This window comes from Pleurodeles waltl, chromosome 5 (genome assembly GCF_031143425.1).
Source record: "Pleurodeles waltl isolate 20211129_DDA chromosome 5, aPleWal1.hap1.20221129, whole genome shotgun sequence".
Lineage (NCBI taxonomy): Eukaryota > Metazoa > Chordata > Amphibia > Caudata > Salamandridae > Pleurodeles > Pleurodeles waltl.
In genome coordinates, this window is record NC_090444.1 from 423,670,527 (window position 1) to 423,696,955 (window position 26,429).

A 26,429-nucleotide genomic window follows, 5' to 3' on the forward strand; every position below is an offset into this window, starting at 1 on the left:
GGACGAGATCACCTTGTCCTGCACCCGGGAACCAGGGGGAGCGCTAGCGCTCCCCCCATGGGCCCCCCACCCACACACCCCGGTGGTAGATGCACCCCCGACTCCACCACCCCTGTGACATCAGCGCACATCGCGCGCTGACAATCACAGAGGCCTCCTCCATTTCCAGCGCGATCGGAAGAGAAATGCAAAGCATTTCTCTTCCGATCACGTGGAGGAGGACGGAGAGGCTTCAAAGGGAAGGAAATGAATTTAGATCAGCCTATTTTCATTAGGCCGATCTGCCCCCAAGAGGGGCAGAAACCACTAGGCACCGAGGATTTTTGTTGTTGTTGTTGTTTTACAGATGGTGAGCGATCCCTTCGGCAAGGGTCGCTACCCTGGAGGGGCAAATTGTATTTAGACCATTTCTGCCCCCCTTGGGGGCAGATCGGCCGATTTTAGGTCAATCTGCTCCCAAAGGGGGGAGAAACCACTAGGCACCGGGGATCTTTTTTTTTGCGCCAATGTCACGCAAGGGGAGCGACCCCGTAGGCAAGGGTCGCTCCCCGGGGGGGGTGGCGGGGTGGGGGCAAATTTATTTTAGGCCATTTCTGCCCCCCTGGGGGCAGATCAGCCTATTGTTATTAGGCTGATCTGCCCCCAGGGGGGGCAGAAACCTGTAGGCGCCAGGGCTAAAAAAAAAATGTGTTTTATTTTTGTTTGTTTGTTTTTTTAGAGATGGGGAGAGACCCATTAGGCAAGCGTCGCTCCCCTGGGGGTCAAATTGTATTTAGACCATTTCTGCCCCCCCTGGGGGCAGATCGGCCGATTTTTGTTAGGTCAATCTGCAGATAAAAACTAGGCACCAGGGATTGGTGTGTGTGTGTATGCGTGTGTTTTCTTTAGGGAGGCAGCCCCTTGGGTAAGGGTCGCTCCCCATGGGAGCACATTACTGTTGGCCCTATCTGCCCCCCATTGGGGGCAATTGGGCCTATTTTTGGAAGGCCCATCTGCCCTAAGGGGAGGCAGAAAGCCCACCAGAGGCCAGGGAAGTTTTCTTCCCAAAAATAAGAGGGTGGGGGTATGGCCATACCCCCACCCCAAATAAATGGGGACAAAGTTGTTCTGCCCACTAGTGGGCAGATGGGGCAATTACCCCTGATCCACACCCGGGGGGGGCAGAAAGTCTACTAGTTGCCAGGGAATTAAAAAAATATATATATATTGGGGTGGTGGCTACCAACCAGTATGGGCCTGGTTACGCCCCCACCTCAACTGAAGGGGGTAACAGTCTTTCAGCTCTCCCCCGCACTCTAAAACATCTTATCCCACAGCAAGCAAGAAGGCATTTGATTATTTTGGGTTTTAGTTTTACATTTGGGCCATGAGAACTTGGCTTCCTCTCAAAATCGTCCCACTTGGAATGGTGTGGGCTGCACTTTATGGACTTTGGGACGCTGCCATGTAGAAAAATCCACAAGACCTAGACACATCTGAAAACTAAACATCTGGGTGATTCCAGACTGGTGTGTTTCACATGCACCCGCACCATTTTTGTACCCACAATCCCCTGCAAACCTCCAACTTTGCTGGAAATCACAGATTTTTCCCATGTTTTTGTGATGGAACCTTTCGGAATCAGCAGAAATCCACAAAATTCCTACCACCCAGGATTGTCTCATCTATACCGATAAAAATTCTGCTGCACTTGTCAGCCTGAAAATGTTTTTTAGCAAACTGCCCTTTTGGACCCCCTTTGTTCCCCCTCAATATCGCCATGTTTTTGGCTCTTCCCTTTCACAAGCACTTGGCCCACCTACACAAATGAGGTATCATTTTTACCGGGAGACTGAAGGAAACATTGGGTGGTATGACATGTGTCCCAGTGCGGTGATCCCACACAGAAATGTGAGAAAAATGTGATTTTTTACCTAAATTTGAGGTTTGCTGAGGATTCTGGGTAAGAAAACATTGGGGGATCCACGCAAGTCACACCTCACTGGACTCCTTTGGGTGTCTAGTTTTCAGAAATGTCTGGGTTTGGTAGGTTTCCCTAGAAGGCTGCTGAGCCCAGGACCAAAAACGCAGGCGCCCCCCCTGCAAAAACAGGTAGTTTTGTATTTGATAACTTTGATGTGTCCACGTTGTGTTTTGAGCCATTTCCTTTCGTGGGCGCTAGGCCTACCCACACAAGTGAGGTACCATTTGTATCAGGAGACTTGGGGGAACGCTGGGTGGAAGGACATTTGTGGCTCCTCTCTGATTCCAGAGCTTTCTGTCACCGAAATGAGAGGAAAAAGTGTTTTTTTGGCCATATTTTGAGGTTTGCAAAGGATTCTGGATAACAGAACCTGGCCAGAGCCCCACAAGTCACCCCATCTTAGATTCCCCTAGGTGTCTAGTTTTAAAAAATGTGCTGATTTGCTAGGTTTCCCCAGGTGCCGGCTGAGCTAGAGGCCAAAATCCACAGGTAGGCACTTTGTAAAAAACACCTCTGTTTTCTGTGAAAAAATGTGATGTGTCCACAGGGATGTGAATTCCTATCGCCCGGGACATCTTGTTTGGGGTCAAGGGCAACAAGTTTTTATGTTTACTTTGTCCTTGGGACAAGTAGGCCCAACCCTCTGCAGCACAAACCCTTTGGCTGCCTGTTTACAGAGAGTGGAACTCTCTGCAGTTGAGGTAATGTGTTTCCAAAAGATAATGCTGTTCGAACTTGTATTTATGGTTCATTATTTGAAAGCCTTCATTATTAGGGTGAGTGCTGTAAATAAATGTTTTAAGGTCACACTTCACTACTGACGTTGGTTCCAGTACAAAAAAAAAAAACGTGTATACACATGTTTGAAAAGTTTAGGCTATGAGGCTAAGTATAATGCTCCCAGAATGCTCTCTGATTAGATGCAAATGAAGTGTCATTTAGTAAAATGTGTTGATGCATGCTAGTATTTCCCAAAAATATTTCTAATGGAAAATCAGTGTAACCATTTTCAACACGAATATGGGAAGCATGAAAATAAACAAACACTGACAAAGCCAACTGGTCTGACATATTTTTATAAGTCTTTTAGTTTCATCAATGCGTGTCTTGTCTTGACATGGCCTTTGTAACACTTTATTGTTGTGGGAGCTACCAGGACCTCAACATTGTAACAAACACTGGCAAAAAAAAACCAAAAAGTTTTTGAACTCTAAAAGCACACGTTGCCACCAGTGGCATAACAAAGGCCCCGCAGCCGCCCTCCAGGGGGCCCCTTCAGCACAGCACCTGCCCTGAGTGAGTCTGGAGAGGGGGCTCCTCCATGTTCTTTGCAAAGGGGCACCCTCCAGTTTCGTTACGTCACTGATTGCCACTGTAGTTCCTGACACTGAACAAAACTACTTTGTGTGCCAATATGCTCCTTGTGGAAGAGCAGAATGTGATCACTCACAGTAAAGCCAGCCGAAAGAGAGAGAAATAGAAGATTAATAAAAACAAAATGTCTTTGTTAACACCAGACCTAATTAGGGACCAAGACCCACATGTAGGTAGCTTTTTGCATGTCGCAAACAGCGACTTTCGCTGTTCGCGACGTGCAAAAAGCACATTGCGATGCACAAAGCCAGTTTTGCGATTCAGTAACCTGGTTACCGAATCGCAAAACGGGTTTGCGACTCGCAATTAGGAAGGGGTGTTCCCTTCCTAATTGCGACTCGCAGTGCAATGTAGGATTGTTTTGTGACCGCGAACGCGGGCGCAAACCAATCGCAGTTTGCACCCATTTCCAATGGGTGCTAACACTTTCGCAAAAGGGAAGGGGTCCCTATGGGACCCCTTCCCCATTGTGAATGTCACTGTAAACATTTTTTCAGAGCAGGCAGTGGTCCTGTGGACCACTGCCTGCTCTGAAAAAATGAAACGAAAACGTTTCATTTTTCGTTTTTGTAATGCATCTCGTTTTCCTTTAAGGAAGCAGTCACAGACATGGTGGTCTGCTGTCTCCAGCAGGCCACCATCCCTGTGAGGGCCGCTATTCGCAAGGGGGTCGCAAATTGCGACCCACCTCATGATTATTCACTAGGTGGGCATTTGCGAAGCCCTTGTGAATCACAGATGGTGTCAGGGACACCATCCTACATTCGGATTTGTGACTCGCAAATTGCGAGTCGCTCTGACTCGCAATTTGCGGGTCGCAAATCTGAACCTACCTACATGTGGCCCCAAATTCTTAAAGAAAGTCACAAAAGTGCACCCATGGTATATGTCGTACCCCTATAAAATATTTGTGAACTGTATTTTAGCACGGGTAAATACGCATGTGTAGATTTGCTCATGTGAAAATCTATTGAGCATTTGCAAGTTCATTTTCCCTCCGGCCACTTTCTTCCCAACCCTGGAAGAAGTTCTAATTCTGCCATTGTCAGGAGTAAATGTCCAACCTTTCTTATTATGGGAAAATATTAGGGAGAAGCTGGTGAAAATCTTTAAAACATGCAGGTTAGTAGGTTTGCAGACTCAAAGGCATTCCAGCCCTGGAACTATTGCTTACTGCTTCCTCCAGCCCCAGTATGCAGATCTGCAGAAAGGTGGCAAAATAAGGAAATTGCTACAGTAGGGATTGAAACTGCAAGTATTCAAGCCCTACTATGGTAGTAGCCCTGGCATAATCAGAGAGGCTATTATCAGAGCTCTTACATAATGAGATTGCTGCCATCATTTTTCGCCACACTACATGGCACCAAAGGGACAAGTAGATCTTTTTACAGGACAAGTAGACTTGAGAAGCAACCTGTCCCTTGGACAAGTAGATATTTTAATAAATTCCACACCCCTGTGTGTCCACGTTGTGTTTTGGGGCATTTCCTGTTGCAGGTGCTAGGCCTACCCACACAAGTGAGGTATCATTTTTATCGGGAGACTTGGGGGAACGCTGGGTGGAAGGAAATTTGTGGCTCCTCTCTGATTCCAGAGCTTTCTGTCACCGAAATGAGAGGAAAAAGTGTTTTTTTGGCCATATTTTGAGGTTTGCAAAGGATTCTGGGTAACAGAACCTGGTCAGAGCCCCACAAGTCACCCCATCTTGGATTCCCCTAGGTCTCTAGTTTTCAAAAATGCATAAGGGTTGGTAGGTTTCCCTAGGTGCCGGCTGAGCTAGAGGCCAAAATCCACAGCTAGGCACTTTGCAAAAAACAGCTCTGTATTCTGTCAAAAAATGTGATGTGTCCACGGTGTGTTTTGGGGCATTTCCTGTCGCGGGCGCTAGGCCTACCCACACAAGTGAGGTATCATTTTTATCGGGAGACTTGGGGGAACGTTGGGTGGAAGGAAATTTGTGGCTCATCTCAGATTCCAGAACTTTCTGTCACCGAAATGTGAGGAAAATGTGTTTTTTTAGCCAAATTTGGAGGTTTGCAAAGGATTCTGGGTAACAGAACCTGGTCAGAGCCCCACAAGTCATACCATCTTGGATTCCCCTAGGTCTCTAGTTTTCGAAAATGCACAGGTTTGGTAGGTTTCCCTAGGTGCCGGCTGAGCTAGAGGCCAAAATCCACAGCTAGGCACTTTGCAAAAAACAGCTCTGTTTTCTGTCAAAAAAATGGGATGTGTCCACGTTGTGTTTTGGGGCATTTCCTGTTGCGGGCGCTAGGCCTACCCACACAAGTGAGGTATCATTTTTATCGGGAGACTTGGGGGAACATAGAATAGCAAAACAAGTGTTATTGCCCCTTATCTTTCTCTACATTTTTTCCTTCCAAATATAAGAGAGTATGTAAAAAAGACGTCTATTTGAGAAATGCCCTGCAATTCACATGCTAGTATGGGCACCCCGGAATTCAGAGATGTGCAAATAACCACTGCTCCTCAAAACCTTATCTTGAGCCCATTTTGGAAATGCAAAGGTTTTCTTGATACCTATTTTTCACTCTACATATTTCAGCAAATGAATTGCTGTATACCCAGGATAGAATGAAAACCAACTGCAGGGTGCAGCTCATTTATTGGCTCTGGGTACCTAGGCCTTTATATCCCCGCAACCAGAAGAGTCCAGCAGACAAAACGGTATATTGCTTTTGGAAATCTGACATCGCAGGAAAAAGTTACAGAGTAAAATATAAAGAAAAATGGCTGTTGTTTTCAGCTCAGTTTCAATATTTTTTTATTTCAGCTGTTATTTTCTGTAGGAAAACCTTGTAGGATCTACACAAATGACCCCTTGCTGAATTCAGAATTTTGTCTAGTTTTCAGAAATGTTTAGCATTCCGGGATCCAGCATTGTTTTCACACCCATTCCTGTCACTAACTGGAAGGAGGCTGAAAGCACCAAAAATAGTAAAAATGGGGTATGTCCCAGTAAAATGCCAAATTTGTGTTGAAAAATGTGGTTTTCTGATTCAAGTCTGCCCGTTCCTGAAAGGTGGGAAGATAGTGATTTCAGCACCAGAAACCCTTTGTTGATGGCATTTTCAGGGAAAAAACCACAAGCCTTCTTCGGCAGCCCTTTTTTCCCATTTTTTGGGAAAAAACGAAATTTCCACTGTATTTTGGCTATTTCCTTGGTCTCCTCCAGGGGAAACCACAAACTCTGGGTACCATTAGAATCCCTAGGATGTTGGTAAAAAAGGACACAAATTTGGCGTGGTTAGCTTATGTGGACAAAAAGTTATGAAGGCCTAAGCGCGAACTACCCCAAATAGCCAAAAAAGGGCTCAGCACTGGGGGGGGAAAGGCCCAGCAGCTAAGGGGTTAATAAACTGGTGTGGTTATTGTTTGAGGCTCAAAATCTTTGTTTATATTGTTTATTGTTGATACTTACATTCCTCATTGATAGGGTGACCAGATTCTTAAAGCAAAAAACCGGGACAGGCTATAGACATAGAAGTAGGACTACAGTTTGTCAAAACCATCAACATAAAAGTAGGACTACTTGACAGCCTTCATAGACAGCAAGTCTGTGTGGCTGCCGCAGGATGCAATTCCTGGCTGGAGCAACTCCGATGCAGAGGATGGGTGCCGGGTCCCGGTTTGCTGATGTTGTTAGGGCTGGGGAAGGATCACGCAGGATGGTTCCACTCCAGCCAGGCCCCCTTAGACTTTGGCTGATGCTGGACGTTGAGCGCACATGAAAGTGCAGAGCAGAGTCACGCAGGTGGCTGAATCGATCTTCCTGCAGGCAGTGACCTCTGACTCCTGTGATCAGAGCAGGGTTGTGCTGACCACTGGTGAGAAGCTCTTTCCGGACGGCTGGCACATCTACGTTGCTCCTGCATTGTAGAAGGAGAAGGGAAATCCAGAGAGAAAATGTCTCTCTTTAAAGGGTTTCCCTTCCTGCTACAACGCTCACACAAGTGACAGCATGCCGCAACTTTTGCAGCAGCGAAAAGTGAGCATGCGCACATAAAATGGATCGCAAAACCGGTATATTTATGAAAAAATATCCTGTATGCTCCTCAAAAACCGGGACATTTCTGTACTTTTCAGAAAAGTGTCGGGACACGGGGACAAATCTAAAAAAAACGGGATGTCTGGGGAAATCCAGGACGTCTGGTCACCCTACTCATTGATGACATCCCCTCATTCCTATGTCGTGTTGATCCATTTATCCACTTTTCAGTTTAAGTAATGGCTAGATTTCTTGGCGGCTGCAGCAGTTTTTGGTAGCAGATTACGGTTACGTCATTGTTTGATGATGTCATAAAGAGGAAGATGTAAGATTTCTTTCCTTTTCCTGAAAATAAAGATTTGTTGGTTTTCTTTTTCTGAAATGTTTTACGGATTTGACAAGATGAGTTGCTAGTTGCCTTAAGTGACTTTTCCCAGTTCTTGGAAACACTCTAGGTTGAAGGGTATGTTTCTAGCGGTGTATGGTTGAATTGAGTGGGGTGATTTGCGCTTGTACAGCTTGAGCTAATTTGCAGATGACTTGAGGTGTGTACGAGATTAGAGGAGTGGAGATACTCAAGTAGAATTTTAGAAGGAGTGTGTGTACTCCTAAAGATATGAGAGCAGGGAAGCAGCGTTCTTCATTTGAGTGTAGCTCTTAATGCAGGAAAAAATTATTCATGTGGTTGTTGATGACAGACCTAAGGAGAGAGGTCTGGGCTCCGGAGTATATTGACATGTGTAGTGAGACACTTGGTATATGTTGTAATTTGTCCATTTAATAGACCAATCCGGCGTGATCGGTAAGTCGAGGTTGTGAGATAATTGGTGTGACTGAAACTATACTGAGACTTAGGAAATACTAAGTCCACTAGAGTGACAGTCCAAGGATCAGTTGAGAAGTGAAATTTGCAGGTAGAATTTTAATCGCAATTGAGGGGAACTGTGAAAAAGAGTAGGTGAAAGCTGAGAGGTACTTTGGAAGGTTCTTGAAGCGATTGTATTACTCTACCTGTAGTAAATGGGCAAATTTGTTTTCTTATTTTGGTTTTGAATTTTGCTTGCGAATTAATAATGCGTTGATTTTATGTGTGGGTTATGAAAGAAATCGTAACGATAGGCTTTGTCAATGTCTCAGCGATTGCGCTGAAGAGGGTGTGTATGTGTTAGTGTGACGTAAGTGGTACCGCGCTGGGATTGGTTGATTAGCAAGAAGGGTTGGGCACGGATTCGTCAATCAGTCCGACAATAGAGTAACGCGATTGGAAGGTGAGGGGCTCGAAGAGAATTGTGGGATCGTAGTTACTTTTCCTGATTGGTTATTTTTCTTTATATTTGATTTATTGGTGTGTTGCTTAGTTTAATTTAGTTCATAAATAACTTTTGTTGTGGACATCAAGTTTGAATAAAATTCAGTTGAAAATTAAGTTTTTCAAGGCTTTGAGCAGCGCATTGAGAGGTGATGAATATATTCCGACACTCAAAGGAGAAATCTGTCAGCCAGAAAATACTCTGGCATATATTGTATTCGAGGAGAAGGGTGCAAGAGCGTGTCTTTGGTTGATACATTGGGTTAAGATTACAAGAAAAGAAGGTTGTTTGGCTTTTCCGGAGAATGGAACATTTAATTTGAGAAACTTGGAGAACCTGAGGTAAAAGATGTACAGTTTAAAACCTCCACCGTGGCCAGCACAATACGAAGCTTTAGCGATTTGGGAACTGGTAGCTAGACAGCAGCAGGCATTGAAATTTGAAAAGAAAATGAGGAGAGTGGAAAAGACGCTAGCGGAGGCTAGATGGGCTGAAGTGCAGAAAAGGTGGAGAGTAGAAACATTACAGGGAATTAGATTATTTCCTGCAAGAACAAAGGAAGATGAAGATGAGACAATGGATAGAAAGAAAAAGAAAAAGGGTTCAACAGAGACAAAAGAACAAAAATTGAAAGTCTTAAAACTAGTCATGTTTAATGATGATGATGAGATGGGTGAAGATAAGATAGTTTCTGAGATTTTAGAGACTTATCCTCCACCAAATGCGAATCAGAGAATTGATAGTAGATCAAATGGGAGTGGAATTAGTAATACAATTCCTACTGCACCATCCACATCAGAGATATCAAGAGGTATCCTGAACAGCGAAAGAGTTCAGATGCAGAGTAGTTTCAATGATTCATTGAATAATAGACAGCAGTTGGAAATAAACATTTGAGATACAGCCAGAGGCTCAGTTTATAAGAACGACTACTAATTTAGTGTTGTCTCCTGGTCAGCAGTGATTGAATGTAAGAGAGCCTGTTCTAATACAGATTCCACAAATGCAGAGCATGGGTGCAGAACAGATGCAGAGGGTCGGATGCATATACTGTGTCTATTACGATGGGTCCGGTAACTCCATTATATGCACGAGTAAACAATAATAGAGTGAATTCTCTAATCAAAGTTCAGAATGGCGATTTGGAAAAATCAATTCCTAGACAAGGACAAGCTTTGAATGAGACTAATTCTTTAATATATTTGTCTCCTGTTGAGAATTATGAGACTATATCTTACAATAGTCAGGGACAGAGATTAATGGTTTCGCAAAAATGTGCAAGCTTGGGACAAGTGAGAGATGTAGGTGCACAATCTAATGGAGTTTCTTTGAAAGGTTTCTCTGCACAAGAAATAAAGTGGTTGGAAGATCTAAGTAATTCAAAAACGCAAGAGAGGAAAGACACAAGAAGAAGATACAATAAACAGAGTGCGATTATCAATTGAAGGAAATTAACTTCTGCAGGGACTATGAGTGTGAATAGACTTGAGTCTTATACTGAAGCCCAATTGAGATATTTGTGTAAAATAATTACCAGAGGAGCAGAAAGGGTTCATAAGCAGCTACAAGAAATAGCACATGAATATGATCTTGATTTATCGAAAATGAAAAGTCTGAAAAGAAGTTACAGACTAAACATAGAGGAGGAAGATATATACACATGAGATCTGCAGAGAAGACTTAGAGAATTACTTGAGAGAGTGCAGGTTTGGAGAGCCTTAGACAAATGGGAAGGCAGATGGGTCAAGAAAAGAGAAAGACCAAAGAAAGATGATGTGACACAGGCAGGAGATCCATTGAAGATGTTAACAATGAGGGAAACACCTCGAGAAAATTTTGTACATATACCTTGGAATAAGGGTGATATTTTAGGTTTTACAAATGATTACCCAAGGTTGAGAGAAAAACCAGTGGAATGGTACCAGCAGACAGATAGGTTTGTGAAACTTGCAAAATGTCTGTGGGAAGATCTGAATATACTATTTGATATTGTAGTTCCAGCAGATTTGTGGATTGAATGCAAAAGGAGTGTTGATTGGCCAACGAGTGAACCACAAAGAGATCTGAAAACGGGTGCACCATCTCCCGAAGTAATGAATGATTACTATAAGGTCATTGAGTTTCTGAAAACGAGAGTTTCGACGAAGAATGTTGATTGGCAACGCATAGACAGAACATCACAGGAAGGGAAGGAATCTGTTCATGCATATTATGAAAGATTGTTGAAGGCGTTCAAGCAATTTAGTGGTGTGGAAACAATTGAGAAAGAGAGCATGAATCATTTGGTGTTCAGGTTTGTTGAAGGGTTGAAACCAGAAATAAATCAGATGATTAAGAATCATTTAATTTGTTGGCAAGCAAAACCAATTGATGAGGTGTTACAATATGCTAAATACTGTAGTGATGATCTAGTGAATCCTAGTTTGTTTTAATGGGATAACTGGAGTTAGCTTAGTCTTTGGCTTGCAGACTCGTGCCCCGTCACCTAGTGACTTTTAACCTACTTAGCTTGTTCTGTCTTAGCCCATTTATTTAATTAATTCTTCTAAGATGGCTGCCTTGTTTATAGTTAGGTCATTTTGTTTAGCTTTATGTTATCAGTGCCACCGTGCTAAGGCGTCAAATCAAGCGACAAAGGCAAACAAACTGTAGGTGTTCACATTAGGTACTTTCCCTCTTCATACTTTTGAGGGAATTGTTTATATTAATTACCGTCCCAAGCATGCAGTGGTATCTATTATTTAGGAACAACCTACGTCAGGGGTCCGAGTAGATCTGTATAAATACATCACACTTGAGACAGATAATCAGAGGGATTCCGACCAGATACCATCGCTGCTATAGATGCTGCACGTCGCCTTGATGCTGACCTGGACTTCGTGTCCCTACGGAGTCTGAGCTAGAGACCTCATTCCAAGGTAACAAGGGTTGGGGGCTCCTTTCAGGGACATGGCATTGACAGGTTAGGTTTAACATACCAAGCTCTTCTTTAGGTGGAGGTTAGGCCTATCATGATAGGGTACTAGGGCATAATACACACTTCATGTCTTTTTGTATTATTGCAAGATGGTGGCGGTCTTCATAATCATGACTCTTGTCTTTACCACTCTGTTCCTCGCATTGTTCATTATCCTAATCATTGCAGCCCATATAACTTATCGCAGATTGCAGTTGTGTTAAATAAAAACTATTAAAACCTTACTGCATCTTCGTTATTGCCTGTGTTTGATTGAGACATGATGTATCTGTGAGGAAGGTATAATCTCCGTTTAACCACGACACTCCGTGAGATGTCATACTTCTGAGTCGATGCGTAAAGGCTGCCACAAATCACCTTTAACCTTTTGGGTTTTGGTGAGGTGCTGCTAGTGAGCCGGAAGGGTTGGGACTACAGTTGCGACTTGTTGTAGGATAGGCATAGTCACCTACAAACAGAAGTACTGTCATCCTTAAACCAGCAGTCTTGCCTAGAGCAAGAGTCCAACTACGACAATGAAATCCAGTTAAAGCAGAAAACGTTAAAGGAAAAAGTGATGGTGATGTAGATCAGGGCTGCAAAGACAGCACTACAGGGACATTTTCAGCAGCTGCCACAGGGGAATGGTTTGTTTCCGAGTCAAGGTCGAGGCAGAGTTCGAGGTGGAGTGATGCTTCCGGTGGTCGATAAAAATATAGATTTGAGTTCAGTGGTGACGCAGGATGAGCAGCAAAGGTGAAAAGTGTTACCTTGTCATAATTGCAGAGTAATTGGACACTGGAAGAGACAGTGTCCGATGTTAAACCAAGGTGGAGTTGTGCAACAGACAAATGGTGTCAATCCAAATCAGAGCATGAGAGGACCTAGAATGGGGGATCAAAATCAAAATTTCCAGAGTAATGTGAATAATATGCAAGGATTTCAGCCTTTACAGCCAATACAACAGGTGCAGAATGCACAGGTACATCAGGTACAGATGCCACAAATACAACAAATGCAGCCACAGGTGCAGATGGCACCTGTACAGCAAATGCACATGCCGAGACAGGTTCAAATGATACAGAGTCCTATGGCTCAACAACAGGTGATGCTTTCACAAGTGGTCACGGATCAGAAAAGAAAAAAAAGTGTAAAAGAAGCTGAACAGTTTCCTTTACACAGTGAGAATGAAATAAAAGATGAATGGCCATTAGACAGTTCAGATGAGGAGGAGTATATGATGGACGCATCATTAGAGGTGAATCAGAGGGGTCCTTATGATGTGAAGGGTGGGGTACATGGTCATGAAGTTAATTTTCTGGTCGATACAGGAGCAACACGCTCAACAGTGAGAACTGTAGAAGTTCCAGACATACCGATTTCCGAAAGGACAGTGCAGATAGTATGAGTAGCAAATAAACATTTGACTAATACTCTTACAGAACCAGTTCTTGTGAAGGTTGGAAATATTAGAGATTTTCACAGTTTTGTCATTTGTGACTCTAATTCAGTGTCATTATTGGGAAGAGACTTGCTGTGTAAAATAAATTGTTTGATCTTGTGTTCAACTAGAGGGATTGAGATTGAGACAAACAGTGATGGAGAAGATTTGTCAATTGTTGTCAAGAGAGAGATGGAGTCTCCAGAATTCCCTTTGATTGATTTTGACGATCAAACAGATGAAAATGAGCAGACAAATTAGGATACCGATTACGTATATTTAATTAATTTCTTTCCAGTCTTTGAAATAAAAGATCTGACAATCGACTTACAAGAGAGAGTCAAGTCAAAGGTTTGGGACTTTTCAGGAAAATACATTGGTTTGATTAAAGGAGCTGAAGAAGTTAGAGTAACATTAAAGGAGAATGTGGTGTTTCCACAAACTGCACAATATCCAATGACGGCAGTTTTAGGGATAAGACCGCTGATAGAAAAAAACTTGAAATAGGGAGTGTTGAAAGAAGTGATGAGTATCCCGTGCAATTCACCAATAATGGGTTTGAAAAAGCTGAATGGGAAAATTTGTCTTGTTAAGGATTTGAGGAAAATAAATGATATTGTGGTGAAATGTTGTCCAGTTGTACCAAATCCAGCAGTGATAATGTTTCAGATTCCATGTGATGCAGAATGATTCACAGTGACTGATTTGTTACAAGCTTTCTTTTCTGAGCCTCTACATGAGGACAGTAGATATCTTTTTTGTTTCAAGTTTCTGACCAGAGTCTATTGCTGGTGTCGAATTCCTCAAGGGTTTTCGGAATCACCATCAATTTTCAATCACATTTTGAAAAAGAACCTGGAGTCATTAGTAATGCCTTACCAATCGACATTGGTGCACTACATTGATGATTTGTTGATTGCATCAAAGACAAAGGAAGGTTGCAGAGAGGATACAATTGCATTGTTGAACTTTTTGGGAGACAATGGTCATAAGGAACCTCCTACTAAGTTGCAGTATTGTCGCCAAGAGGTGAAATATTTGGGTCATTTGATTGAAAAAGGATCAAGGGGAATTTCGAGAAAAAGAGTAGCGACAATAATGAAAATGAAAATACCTAGCTCACAGAAAGAGTTGAGAATGTTTCTGAAAATGGTAGGATATTATCACCAGTGGATTCCAAATTTTTCAGCAATTTCCAAACCATTGCAAAGGCTAACACATAAGGATGTTTCAGATCCCATAATGGTTCTCCCTTTATGAAGCACCTGTAAGCTCCGCCCGCTGAGCCACGCCCCGTCCACCCTCGAAGTAGGTAAAGGAATTCCCGCCTTTTACCAGGATGACGGACAGCTTTCCAAAACGACCCCACTGCGTTTACCGCCGATTCCGGTGGTGCGTTGTTGATGCACAGAAGCACGAGGACATCTCCACAGAGACACACTAGTAACAATAACATTGCCAATGGCACACAAGGTTGCTGGAGACGTTTACCCCGTGGCCCATCAGGTACCCCTAGTGTACAATATAAACGGGGCGTATAAAACATGCTAGGTAACGCTTACTGACATACTCGTAGAAAATACTCCGGTTGGTTCGGTCACGATGCTCATTTTTACAGAAACTAAACCTCAACAGGAAACACTTACCAATATAAACGTAGCAGGTGCCCCAGTTGAAGCTCAGCTTCTGGAAAGGACAAGCCACCCTAACTCTCGGGCTTGGCAAAGATAAAGCAAGGCTGTGCGCTCAGAGATCCCATAGCAAAAAAAGATCCAGAATCCTTCCTGGAGGTGAACTGATGATGTACTAGAGCGTAATCTGTATCTGACTGTGACGCGCGGGTTCTATCTTCCTCTCCTGGAGACACAGAGTAGAAGGTTCTCCCTTTATGAAGCACCTGTAAGCTCCGCCCGCTGAGCCACGCCCCGTCCACCCTCGAATGTAGGTAAAGGAATTCCCGCTTTTTACCAGGATGACGGACAGCTTTCCAAAACGACCCCACTGCGTTTACCGCCGATTCCGGTGGTGCGTTGTTGATGCACAGAAGCACGAGGACATCCCCACAGAGACACACTAGTAACAATAACATTGCCAAAGGCACACAAGGTTGCTGGAGACGTTTACCCCGTGGCCCATCAGGTACCCCTAGTGTACAATATAAACGGGGCGTATAAAACATGCTAGGTAACGCTTACTGACATACTCGTAGAAAATACTCCGGTTGGTTCGGTCACGATGCCCATTTTTACAGAAACTAAACCTCAACAGGAAACACTTACCAATATAAACGTAGCAGGTGCCCCAGTTGAAGCTCAGCTTCTGGAAAGGACAAGCCACCCTAACTCTCGGGCTTGGCAAAGATAAAGCAAGGCTGTGCGCTCAGAGATCCCATAGCAAAAAAAGATCCAGAATCCTTCCTGGAGGTGAACTGATGATGTACTAGAACGTAATCTGTATCTGACTGTGACGCGCGGGTTCTATCTTCCTCTCCTGGAGACACAGAGTAGAAGGTCTCCCTTTATGAAGCACCTGTAAGCTCCGCCCGCTGAGCCACGCCCCGTCCACCCTCGAATGTAGGTAAAGGAATTCCCGCTTTTTACCAGGATGACGGACAGCTTTCCAAAACGACCCCACTGCGTTTTACCGCCGATTCCGGTGGTGCGTTGTTGATGCACAGAAGCACGAGGACATCTCCACAGAGACACACTAGTAACAATAACATTGCCAAAGGCACACAAGGTTGCTGGAGACGTCTACCCCGTGGCCCGTCAGGTACCCCTAGTGTACAATATAAACGGGGCGTATAAAACATGCTAGGTAACGCTTACTGACATACTCGTAGAAAATACTCCGGTTGGTTCGGTCACGATGCTCATTTTTACAGAAACTAAACCTCAACAGGAAACACTTACCAATATAAACGTAGCAGGTGCCCCAGTTGAAGCTCAGCTTCTGGAAAGGACAAGCCACCCTAACTCTCGGGCTTGGCAAAGATAAAGCAAGGCTGTGCGCTCAGAGATCCCATAGCAAAAAAAGATCCAGAATCCTTCCTGGAGGTGAACTGATGATGTACTAGAGCGTAATCTGTATCTAACTGTGACGCGCGGGTTCTATCTTCCTCTCCTGGAGGCACAGAGTAGAAGGTTCTCCCTTTATGAAGCACCTGTAAGCTCCGCCCGCTGAGCCACGCCCCGTCCACCCTCGAAGTAGGTAGGGAATTCCCGCCTCTTGCCAGGATGACGGACAGCTTTCCAAAACGACCCCACTGCGTTTTACCGCCGTTTCCGGTGGTGTGTTGTTGATGCGCAGAAGCACGAGGACATCTCCACAAAGACGCACTAGTAACAATAACATTGCCAAAGGCACACAAGGTTGCTGGAGACGTTTACCCCGTGGCCCATCACGTACCCCTATTGTACAATATAAACAGGGTATATAAAACATGCTAGGTAACGCTTACTGACATACTCGTAGAAAATACTCCGGTTGTGTAGGCCACGATGCTCATTTTACAGAAACTAAACCTCAAAGGAAGCACTTACCAATATAAACGTAGCAGGTGCCGCAGTCGAAGCTCAGCTTCTGGAAAGGACAAGCCACCCTAACTCTCGGGCTTGGCAAAGATAAAGCAAGGCTGTGCGCTCAGAGATCCCATAGCAGAGGAAGATCCAGAATCCTTCCTGGAGGTGAACTGATGATGTACTGGAGCGTAATCTGTATCTGACTGTGACGCGCGGTTTCTATCTTCCTCTCCTGGAGACACAGAGTAGAAGGTTCCCCCTTTATGAAGCACCTGTAAGCTCCGCCCGCTGAGCCACGCCCCGTCAACCCTCGAAATAGGTAGGGGAATTTCCCACCTCTTGCCAGAATGATGGACAGCTTTCCAAGGCGACCCCACTGCGTTTGCCGCCGACTCGCGTGGTGCGTCGTTGATGCGCAGGGGCGCGAGGACATCTCCGCGGGGACGCACTAGTGGCAATGACATTGCCGGGGGCACACAAGGTTGCTGAAGACGTTTTGCCCCCGTGGCCCATCACGTACCCTAGTGTACAATGTGGACGCGGGAGATGCCGCGGTTTGAAGCTCACCTTCTGGAAAGGACGGCCCACCCTGGCTCTTGGGCTTAGCAGGGATGGGGCGGGGCGGGGCTGTGCGCTCAGAGATCCCATGGCGGAGGGGATCTGGAATCCTTCCTGGAGGTGAGCTGATGATGTGCTGGAGCGTGGTCTGTGTCTGACTGGGACGCGCGGTTTCTGTCTTCCTCTGCTGGAGACACAGAGTGGAGGGTTTCTCCCTTTGTGGAGCACCTGTGGGCTCCGCCCGCTGGGCCACGCCCCGCCCACCCTCGAGGTAGGTGGGGGAGTTCCCGCCTTTTTACCAGGATGATGGATGGACGACTAAGTATTTTTTACCCATGTTTCTAATTATGTATTGTATGTGCAGATGTGTGTGTATAGTCATGTGTGTGTGTGTGTGTGTGTATAAATATATATATATATGTGTATATGTTGTTTCTGTGCCTGGCATGTTTCTATGAATTTCTGCTCTCTTTTTATCACACTTATCTACTCATCGCTCTTATGTCATGTCTCTATCAAACTATCCTCCATTCTCACTCGGACTCATCCCAAATCCCTTCGACCACTTCCATCTCCTAAATATCTCTGCCTAAGCTCATCCCTCCACCCCCACATCTAACTCACCAAACCTCACTCTACCTCTGTTACCTCCCACACAACCCTACTAAATTCTCCTGCATTCATCTCACCCTGCTACTATGCTCTCCCTAACCCTTCCACATCCTCTTTCCCCTCCGCCCCCCTTTTATTCATCTCAAGCCTTTGGATTGAGCAAATGAAGGATAAACTCCCAATTAACACTTCTGGATTTCTTTCCTCCTCCACCCCTCCATTACTCCAGTCAATCTAACTAACAAACTCTCATATCCGCAACTCAAATTAACTCATAATAATACTAAAACTGTACTCCTTATTAAATTATACTAATCCATCACTAATTCTTGTTGGGTACCGGAGTAGCGTGCTACTCATCGAAAAGCGCTTCGACGCCTCGTCAGGGGTAGTAAGCGCTATATAAATACGATTACAATACAATACAATAATGATGGATGAAGAATGTATGAGAGCATTTACTGATCTGAGAGAAAGTTTGTGTCAAGCTCCAGCTTTAGGTATGCCTGATTACACAAAACCTTTCTTGTTGTTTTTTCATCAGTGTGATGGATGTTCTTTGTCTGCCTTGACACAGACAGAAGGTGGTGTCAATCGTCCAGTAGCATATTTTTCAGCTACTTTGGATGACATTGCAGCAGCCTTACCAGGATACTTACGAGCAGTTGCAGCAGTTGAGCAGAGTCTAATTCAAAGTGAAAATATTGTGATCGGTTATCCTCTGACACTGATGGTACCACATTCAATAGAAATTCTTTTGACTAGATCAAAGACACAGTACCTGACAAATGCGAGGTTGACACAATATGAGACAGTGATTCTTGGAGCACCAAATGTAACAATCAAAAGGTACACAGTGCTTAACCTGGCAACATTGTTACCTAATGAGGGGGATGATCCAAACAGAATAGATGACATTGAACATGATTGTTTGGAGGTGACAGAATTGGGCACAAAACCAAGAGATGACATTAAAGACTTCTGTCTGGAAGACAATGATCAAATTATCTTTGTTGATGGTTCCTGTCTAAGAGATAACAGAGGTGCATTGAGAGCAGGCTACGCACTGTGCACAGTTACTGGCATACTAGAAGCCTCATGGCTTAAGGGAGTCATTTATGCTCAAGTTGCAGAATTGGGAGCTCTTACTAGAGCATGCCTATTATCAGACCGGATGAAAGTAACGATCTACACTATAGTCAGTATGAATTTGATATTGTAGACGATTTTGGGCAAATTTGGTCACAGAGAGGGTTTCTAACATCGTCAGGTTCACCTGTGAGAAATGGTAAAAGGATACATGACTTGTTACAAGCTGTACAGAAACCTGAGAAAATTGCCGTGGTTAAATGCAGCGCACCCCAGAGAACAAGATTATGTAACATTGGGAAATGCTTATGCAGACCAAGTTGCAAAATGTTGTATTCTAAATGGGATTTCATTCAAAGGAAATTGGGAATTAATGTCTGAAAATGATGAAGAGTATATAATTTTTATGATGCAAATTGTTGAGACACTAAAAGAGTTAAAAGCCATACAGAACAATGTTCCAGACGAAGAACGTAGGGATTGGCTAAAACATCATTGCATTCAAAGGGAAGATGAAATTTGGGTGACGATAGAGGGGAAGTGGTTTTACCAGTCTGTTGACACAAATGGCCAGATATTATCATGGTCAGGCACACATAGTGAGAGACACAATGATCAGGTGTTTTAAACAGTTCTGGTATAATCCAAACTTTAGACAAGTTGCTGAACTGGTTTGCCATAGTTGTGTGGTCTGCCAGCAAGTGAATGTCGTCAAAGGAACAGTTGTCAACATGGGAAATATAGGCATGGCAGGGGGTCTATTCAGCAGAATGCAGATGAATTTTAATGAGATGCCTGCGTGTGCTGGTTTGAAATATGTGTTGGGGATTGTGTGCATTTTTTGTCACTGGATTGAGGCATATCCAACTAGGAGAAATGATAGCCTTACAGTAGCTAAGTTACTTCTGAGAGAACTAATTCCACGTTTTGGTTTCCCGGTCTCTATAGAATCAGATAAGGGAACCAACTTCAATAATGAAGTGATAAAATTGCTTTTCTCAGCATTAAACATTCAGCAGAAACTACATTGTAGTTATCGCCCAGAAGCCTCAGGACTTGTAGAGCAAATTAATGGAACTTTAAAGTCAAGATTGGCAAAAGTATGTGCATCAACAAATTTAAAGTGGCCAGATGATTTACCACTAATGCTTATGTCAATGAGAAGCACTCCTGATAAGAAGACTGGGGTGTCTCCTCACGAAATTCTAATGGGGAGAGCAATAAGATTACCATCAATACCTGCAAATGCACTTGTAATTTTTACAGATGACGTGGTGATTGATTATTGCAAAAGACTAGCTGATGTGGTTCGGTCTTTTTCAAATCAGATGGAAGCAACAATAGTACAACAAACGCAAGGTCAAGGCCACAACTTGAGAGCTGGTGACTATGTAATAACACAGAAACATATGAGGAAGTCTTGCCTGGAACAAAGGTCATACTCACAACAACGACAGCTGTTAAGTGTGCAGGGTTGCCAAACTGGGTGCACGCCAGCCATACAAGAAAGGTGAATGACCCAACAGAATGAGAGGGAGAACTGTTGAGATTACCGACAGTTGACAACATTGGGAGCAAAGAACAGGAAAGTGAAGAGCCGAACATTGATAATGAGAGAGATGTGCCTACTCCTATAACAGATGAAAAGGAACAAAATGCAGAACAAGCTGAACAATCTGCAAAAGGAGTAGGAAAAGAGTCGGTTCATGAAGAAGGAGAAAATCTGGCTGGAAGAAGTTCCGATCAGAGGAGGGTGTCCTCAGGCAAAAATTATCATGGATGTTCGGCTGAGAGAAGATCTGCTCTGAGGAGGGTGTCCTCAGAAACAGGGGGTTTGGCATACAAAACTGAACAAAGGACTGACCCCATTGGGAAAGGAATTCAGGGTAGCCCCGCCCAAGTGGATTATACTCTTCCTGAACCAGTTGTGGGAACTTCAGAAGAAAAAGGTTCAAAGGCAAGTGAAGACTCGATCCTGAGAAAGTTGCTAACGAAAAAGACATTAAAAGGAGACAATTGGCCAGAGAAAAGTTCAAGGAGTGGGAAAGTTAATGTAGTACCACCAATTCAGGAGGAAAGAGAGTTGAATGAAGGAGAAAATACAAGTGGAAAAGAAGTTGAAAGCATCAAAAGACCGAAAAGAAAGAGAGTTGCAAACAAGCAATATGCTGGACCAGAATGGGCATTTTTAACTACAAATGATTGGAAAGAAGAATTTTTGAGCTATTGTTTTGATAGAGATACTGACAATTTGTATTGGGAATTTGGGAAACAGAAGTTGAAAATTATCTGAAAGTCATGCTTAAGAGAGACATTAATAACTGGAATTGACAAAGAGACCACAGATGTTGACAATCTGCTATACCAAAAATTGTCAAAGAGAGACTTTCCTGAGAGAAAGAAAAAGCTTTCTTCTAATATTTTCTATTGCTTATTGCATAAGTATGTTGAAGTGATGGACGCGAAAGATTGTTATGTATGTACACAAATTCCAACTTCAGTGGAAGAGGGAACTACTTTCCATAGCTTGCCTGTAACTTATGCTGTAAGTTGCACTCTTTTACTAACGCGCTTTTATAACCAAGAATATATTCAATATTTCTATTCAAATTATGACATGGTATTCTCATTTGTACCTGTCATGGGTTATTTGAATAGAACAGTCAAAGATGATAACATAGTTATTATGAGAGACTTCTTTGAGCCTTCTTTAACTTTTGTCACTGCATTCGCACACAGAAACAATCTAACATGCTTACTAACACCTGTAGAGAAGAAATTCTTAGATAACACAGAAGACAGAAGAAGATAAACAAAGGCAAAGCTATATAAAGGAATAATTAATAAAAGACCTGGGATTGATTATGCTTATACTGCTATTACTAAACAAGGAAAACTAACATTGGATGCTGAACACGTGGGAAGACTTTGTATATATAGGCCTTGGAGTAAGAATGATAGAGTGTTTGTTGGAAAGATTGAGTACAGACATGTTTTTATGTTTGGGGGGGAAGTGGGATTTTATGATGAATGGACAGGATCCACCAGTGCTTGGTATTTACTATATATGTGGAAGGAATGCATCTTATCGTCTTCCTAGAGGATGGTATGGAACATGTTATTTAAGAATAGTCTTTCCAAAAATGTATCAGTTGGAAGACTTGAGTAAAATACCTGAGACGATGAAATTTCAAAACGAGACACAAGCGAGAATCAATTTCTAGCATTGTGGGAGACATTTTTGGGGTTATAATTCCTTCAGTGGGAGTAGTTCTGAATTCTATCAAGATACAAACGTTGTCTACAATAGTGGATAACATGTTGACAAGTTATTCTGGAGCTATCATTCTTCGAGATACTGAGTTGGCTGTTACAAGAGCTATGGCACTTCAGAACCACCTTGCGTTAGACATTCTTTTAGCAAAGGAGGGCGGAATTTGCAAATTACTTGGTTTGAATCATTGTTGTGCATACATTCCTGATAATTCAAGAAAAGTTAAAGAATTGATTAAAAATGTAACAATTAACAAAGAAGATTTAAAAGAACTAACAGAAACTATAGTTTGGGGAAAAAACTGACAAGGGAATTGCAGCTGTGGGAAATTGGTTTAGTAATGTGGGAATTGGTGTTATCTTGACAATAGCAAAATGGGTGTCAATAATTTATATTGTCTTATTGAGATCTGAGGAAAATATAAAATGATAAAATGTTTGAAAAAGAGAAAACTGGAAAAGAATCGAAGATTTGATATACAAATGACTACATTTTATGGGGAAATAGAAGGAGAAAGAGAAATAATGCGAAAATAAATTAAACCAAATTTTGAAGTATTGATGATAATAAATAAATGTATTATGAATTGATGTGATGACATAAATAGTCATCAGAGGAGGGATTGTGAGAGTGTGAATTTTCTAACGTATTTTATTGATGATTTCAGTATATTAATTACATAGTGAATTAACATGAGAAAACGGGTGACTTTTGAAATGGAAGCCACAGTTCACTTCTGTTCCGAACTGAGCAAAATTCTAACTAAGTGTTGTGGTTATTTTCCATAGTTTAATCCTTATATAAAAGTGTGTTAGATGATTTAACAGATGTGTGCACAGCTACCCCTAGTGCATTGCTGCATTATGTCATAGAAGGCCATGTTTTAACCGAGCATTGCATAAGTTGAATGTTCTGTAGTTTAAATATGTTACTAATATGTGGTTTCTTCCTCGAGGATGGAAGTGAATGTAGCAAGTGAGAAAGTTTCTGCCTGAGAAGAGAAGGTTAGACGAGATGGAACAACGGAGCTACAGACGAGACGGAAGAGGAAAAGTTACTGTTGAGAGAATGTCCTGGTTAATGTGACCTTGTTGCATTTTAGGTTATCAATTAGAATTATTATTGGCTGAATCATAACCACCCAATGAACTGACCAATCATACGTTTTTTTGAAGATTAGTATAACAACTGGAGTAGGATTTTTCTTGAGTGAAATGACAGATGGCAGAAGTTAGAAAGAAAGATTCTGAGATTCCATGATGAGAATTTGAGAAGTGAGACTGATAGAGACCTGAGATCCAGATGGTCCGAGTCATATTAGCAGTGTGGGTTTAGCTGTCTTTAGGCCTGATCCTTTGAAGACATACCTGATGGTGTCCCCTTGCTGAAGTAGACTACATGTTGTTGTCGCTTTGTCGCTGGGGTAATGTATGAGATTGTAATGTTATATGTGTCTCTTTTGCTTTGCAGGTACCAGCTGCAACTTATAATTTGATTGCTGCATACTAATAATGTTTTTTTATAATAACCCGAGTTAGAGTGATTTTTCTAAATTTGTGTTACTAAATTTCTTTTTACATGAAGCCCAACATGTTGATGCTAATTTGTGGTTAGTGAGGGTATTAACTTTGAATGCTCAAGTTTTATATTGACACCTTTTGAATGTTTGTACTAATGCATACATTGCCATTATTACCAATTCTGGTACTATTGATCAGTGTAATCATTGTGGAGATTATTTGCTTGATTGTTTTGATCAAACTCAGATATATAAGACGTACTAATCAACCACTATTCATTCTGTATGTTTATCATTTGTGTTTAAAAGTTATTCTCGTGACATTAGCATTGTTGATTTAGAGAAATAAATGTTATATTTCTTCTTAATAAACTGGTGTGTTATTATTTGAGGTTCAAAATATTTGTTTATATTATTTATTGTTGATGCTTACATTTCTCATTGATGACATCCCCTCATTCCAATGCCCTGTTGATCCATTAACCTCTTGAGCAGAATTCACTATTCGGCTTAATAGCTAGGATTTCGTAGCGCTGCAGCACGGGCATAAGGACTATAGTTTAGAATGCTACCTGAGCGATTACCAGTGGTTACAGTTATTGCAATCACCCCCCTAGTGTGTTTGATTTAACGCGTTATAATAGCCCCAGCTGTTAACCTGAATTATTTTGAGAGTTAACTCTGCTTCTTATTTTATACTGCGTGTCATAGAACTTTGAATCCTCATGTGCATTCACAGTTATTTATTCTTACTTGACCGGACTTGACAGCTGCATGCTGATGTGCTCATTTAATATCTGCCTACATTCTCGAAAAAATCCTCAGCAGGTAACATAGCCGCAGGCCTCAACATGGCCGACTTTTGATGTGTAATTCTTATGTGAAAGGACGAGGAACAAGTAGGAGTGAACGGGGGAAGCGTCAGGCAACAATCCGGACTGTTTCTTGACTTCTCCCTTGATCTGGCCGCGGACTGGAGCAAGCGGAGGGGCGGGCCCGGCCTGCGGGGAGGCGCTGCGGACGCCGTGGTTTTGTTTGAGTCACCGGGGCGTGATCGCTCTCCCTCCTCCCTAGTGTCTCTCTCCCTCCCTTTTTGCACTGTGAGCCGGTCGTGCACCACTCCACCACCGGCCCCGGCAGCAGAAGCAGGCTCCAGTCATCCGCCCGGCCTCAGAGTCCCTCCAACCGCCGCCCGGCCATGGAAGAGCAGCCCCCCACACAGTCCCCTTTCATCTCCTCCAGCGGCGGCTTCGTGGACGCCGGGGAGCGGGCCGAGCCGCCGCCGCCTGACCACCGGGAGCCGCAGGAGGAGGAAGACGAGGACGATGACCCGGCCGAAAGAAGGCCCTGGGAGGAGGATGACTTCGGGGACAATGAGGTGCTGGACCTAACGGGCGGGGCCGGCGACTTTTCGCACCCGCCCTTCTCCGTGCGCTTCCCCGGGCCAGAGGAGCCGCCCCGTGCGCCGGCCTTCGAGGAGGCGCGGAAGAAGCCGGCCTGGGAGGAAGAGATGAAAAAGAAGCCGGCCTGGGAGGAAGAAGCCCCGGAAAGGCCGCAGCCTTCGGCGCCAGCCGAGGAGGAGGAAGTGCCGCCCGACCGCAGACCCACCGCCCCGGTCATCACGCCCTTGGCGCCGCTGGCCCCCTCCTCTCCCCGCCAGGAGGAGCCGGCTCCGCGGAGGGGCCCCTCCGGCTCTGTAGGTAGGTGCAGCTATCACTGGGCGGAACGTTGTGCATCACTCCATTGACTTGGGATGTCTGGGAAGTTTCTGTTCCCCTCCACCTCCCTGCGCTGTAGGCGTAGCCCTGATGCACCCCGTGCCAACTGCCGGGGGCCGACGACACCCCTCAGGGTGCGGCAACGCCGCCTTGTTATGCACTGGGCACCAATAATTCATTGTGCGTAGATGCGCCTACATGGCGTAGTTAACGCTAGACTTAGAACAGATTGAATCCGAGCAGTAAGATAAAATGTGTGTGAAAATCGACTCTGATTGGGGACTGTTGATGACACCATGTCGTAGTATACATTTGTCAGGATTGTCCGGTCGTACTACAAAACACTGTTTTTACATGTGATAACAAAAAAAAAACAAGACTACGACTTCCAGAATGCACCGACTTATCAAGTGATAATATAGGTCTGGCTTCAAATAGTCCAAGTGATCTGGAGTCGACCAGTGGTACCTTTTTTGAACTTGTTCACTTATGTCAGTAACTGCTAATAGTGTTGTAACTAGAATTTGGGGGTGGGTTAGCACTTGCTCCTGGGAAGGAGTCGAGTGAAAAATCGGTTTGTCTTTTTTTTTTTTTTTTTTTGGGGGTGGGTACACGCAGTTATCACTAAAGCTTGTAGCTAGTTATTGTATATGCTATAAAAAAAAGAGTGCACTGATAAAAACATAAAAATTAGTGTGAAAATCGCTGTTTAGTAATTTACTAAGTAATCAGTGGGCTCGTGATGCAATTCAGAAGATGTCCGAATCGCCTGCCCAAGCTTTATTGCGCAGGTGGGTTCTTGCCACCGTGTAAGTGGGTAAGAGTAACTTTTTTTTTATAGCGTTAAGAGTCACCAAATCCGGTTGTCGAACCCAAAATAAAGTTAAACAGACGCTTCTTACTCCTTTGACTCTGATTTGAGCCGCTTAAACCCGTAGACGCCGTCCGAGGTGGGAATCTGTTGTGTCGAATGATGACTCACGGAAGCGAACCCTTCAACGTAGTCCCGTGACCCGGCAATAATATTCCAAAATGTACTTATTCGAGTGCTAGTACAATATAGCACCACGATGTCCCCATTTTGAGAA

The 26,429-nt window shown here is 43.5% G+C and overlaps 1 protein-coding gene across 1 annotated transcript in view; it reads left to right on the top strand.

Moving 5' to 3' along the window:
* The first annotated feature begins 24,428 nt into the window (after positions 1-24,428).
* The window catches only part of RTN4 (reticulon 4), a 232,787-nt gene continuing 230,786 nt past the window's right edge, over positions 24,429-26,429 (top strand). Inside the window, exon 1 of the mRNA XM_069234184.1 lies at positions 24,429-25,323. Coding sequence (XP_069090285.1) covers positions 24,822-25,323 — 502 coding nt within the window. The 5' untranslated portion in view covers positions 24,429-24,821. The remainder of the gene's footprint in view (positions 25,324-26,429) is intronic.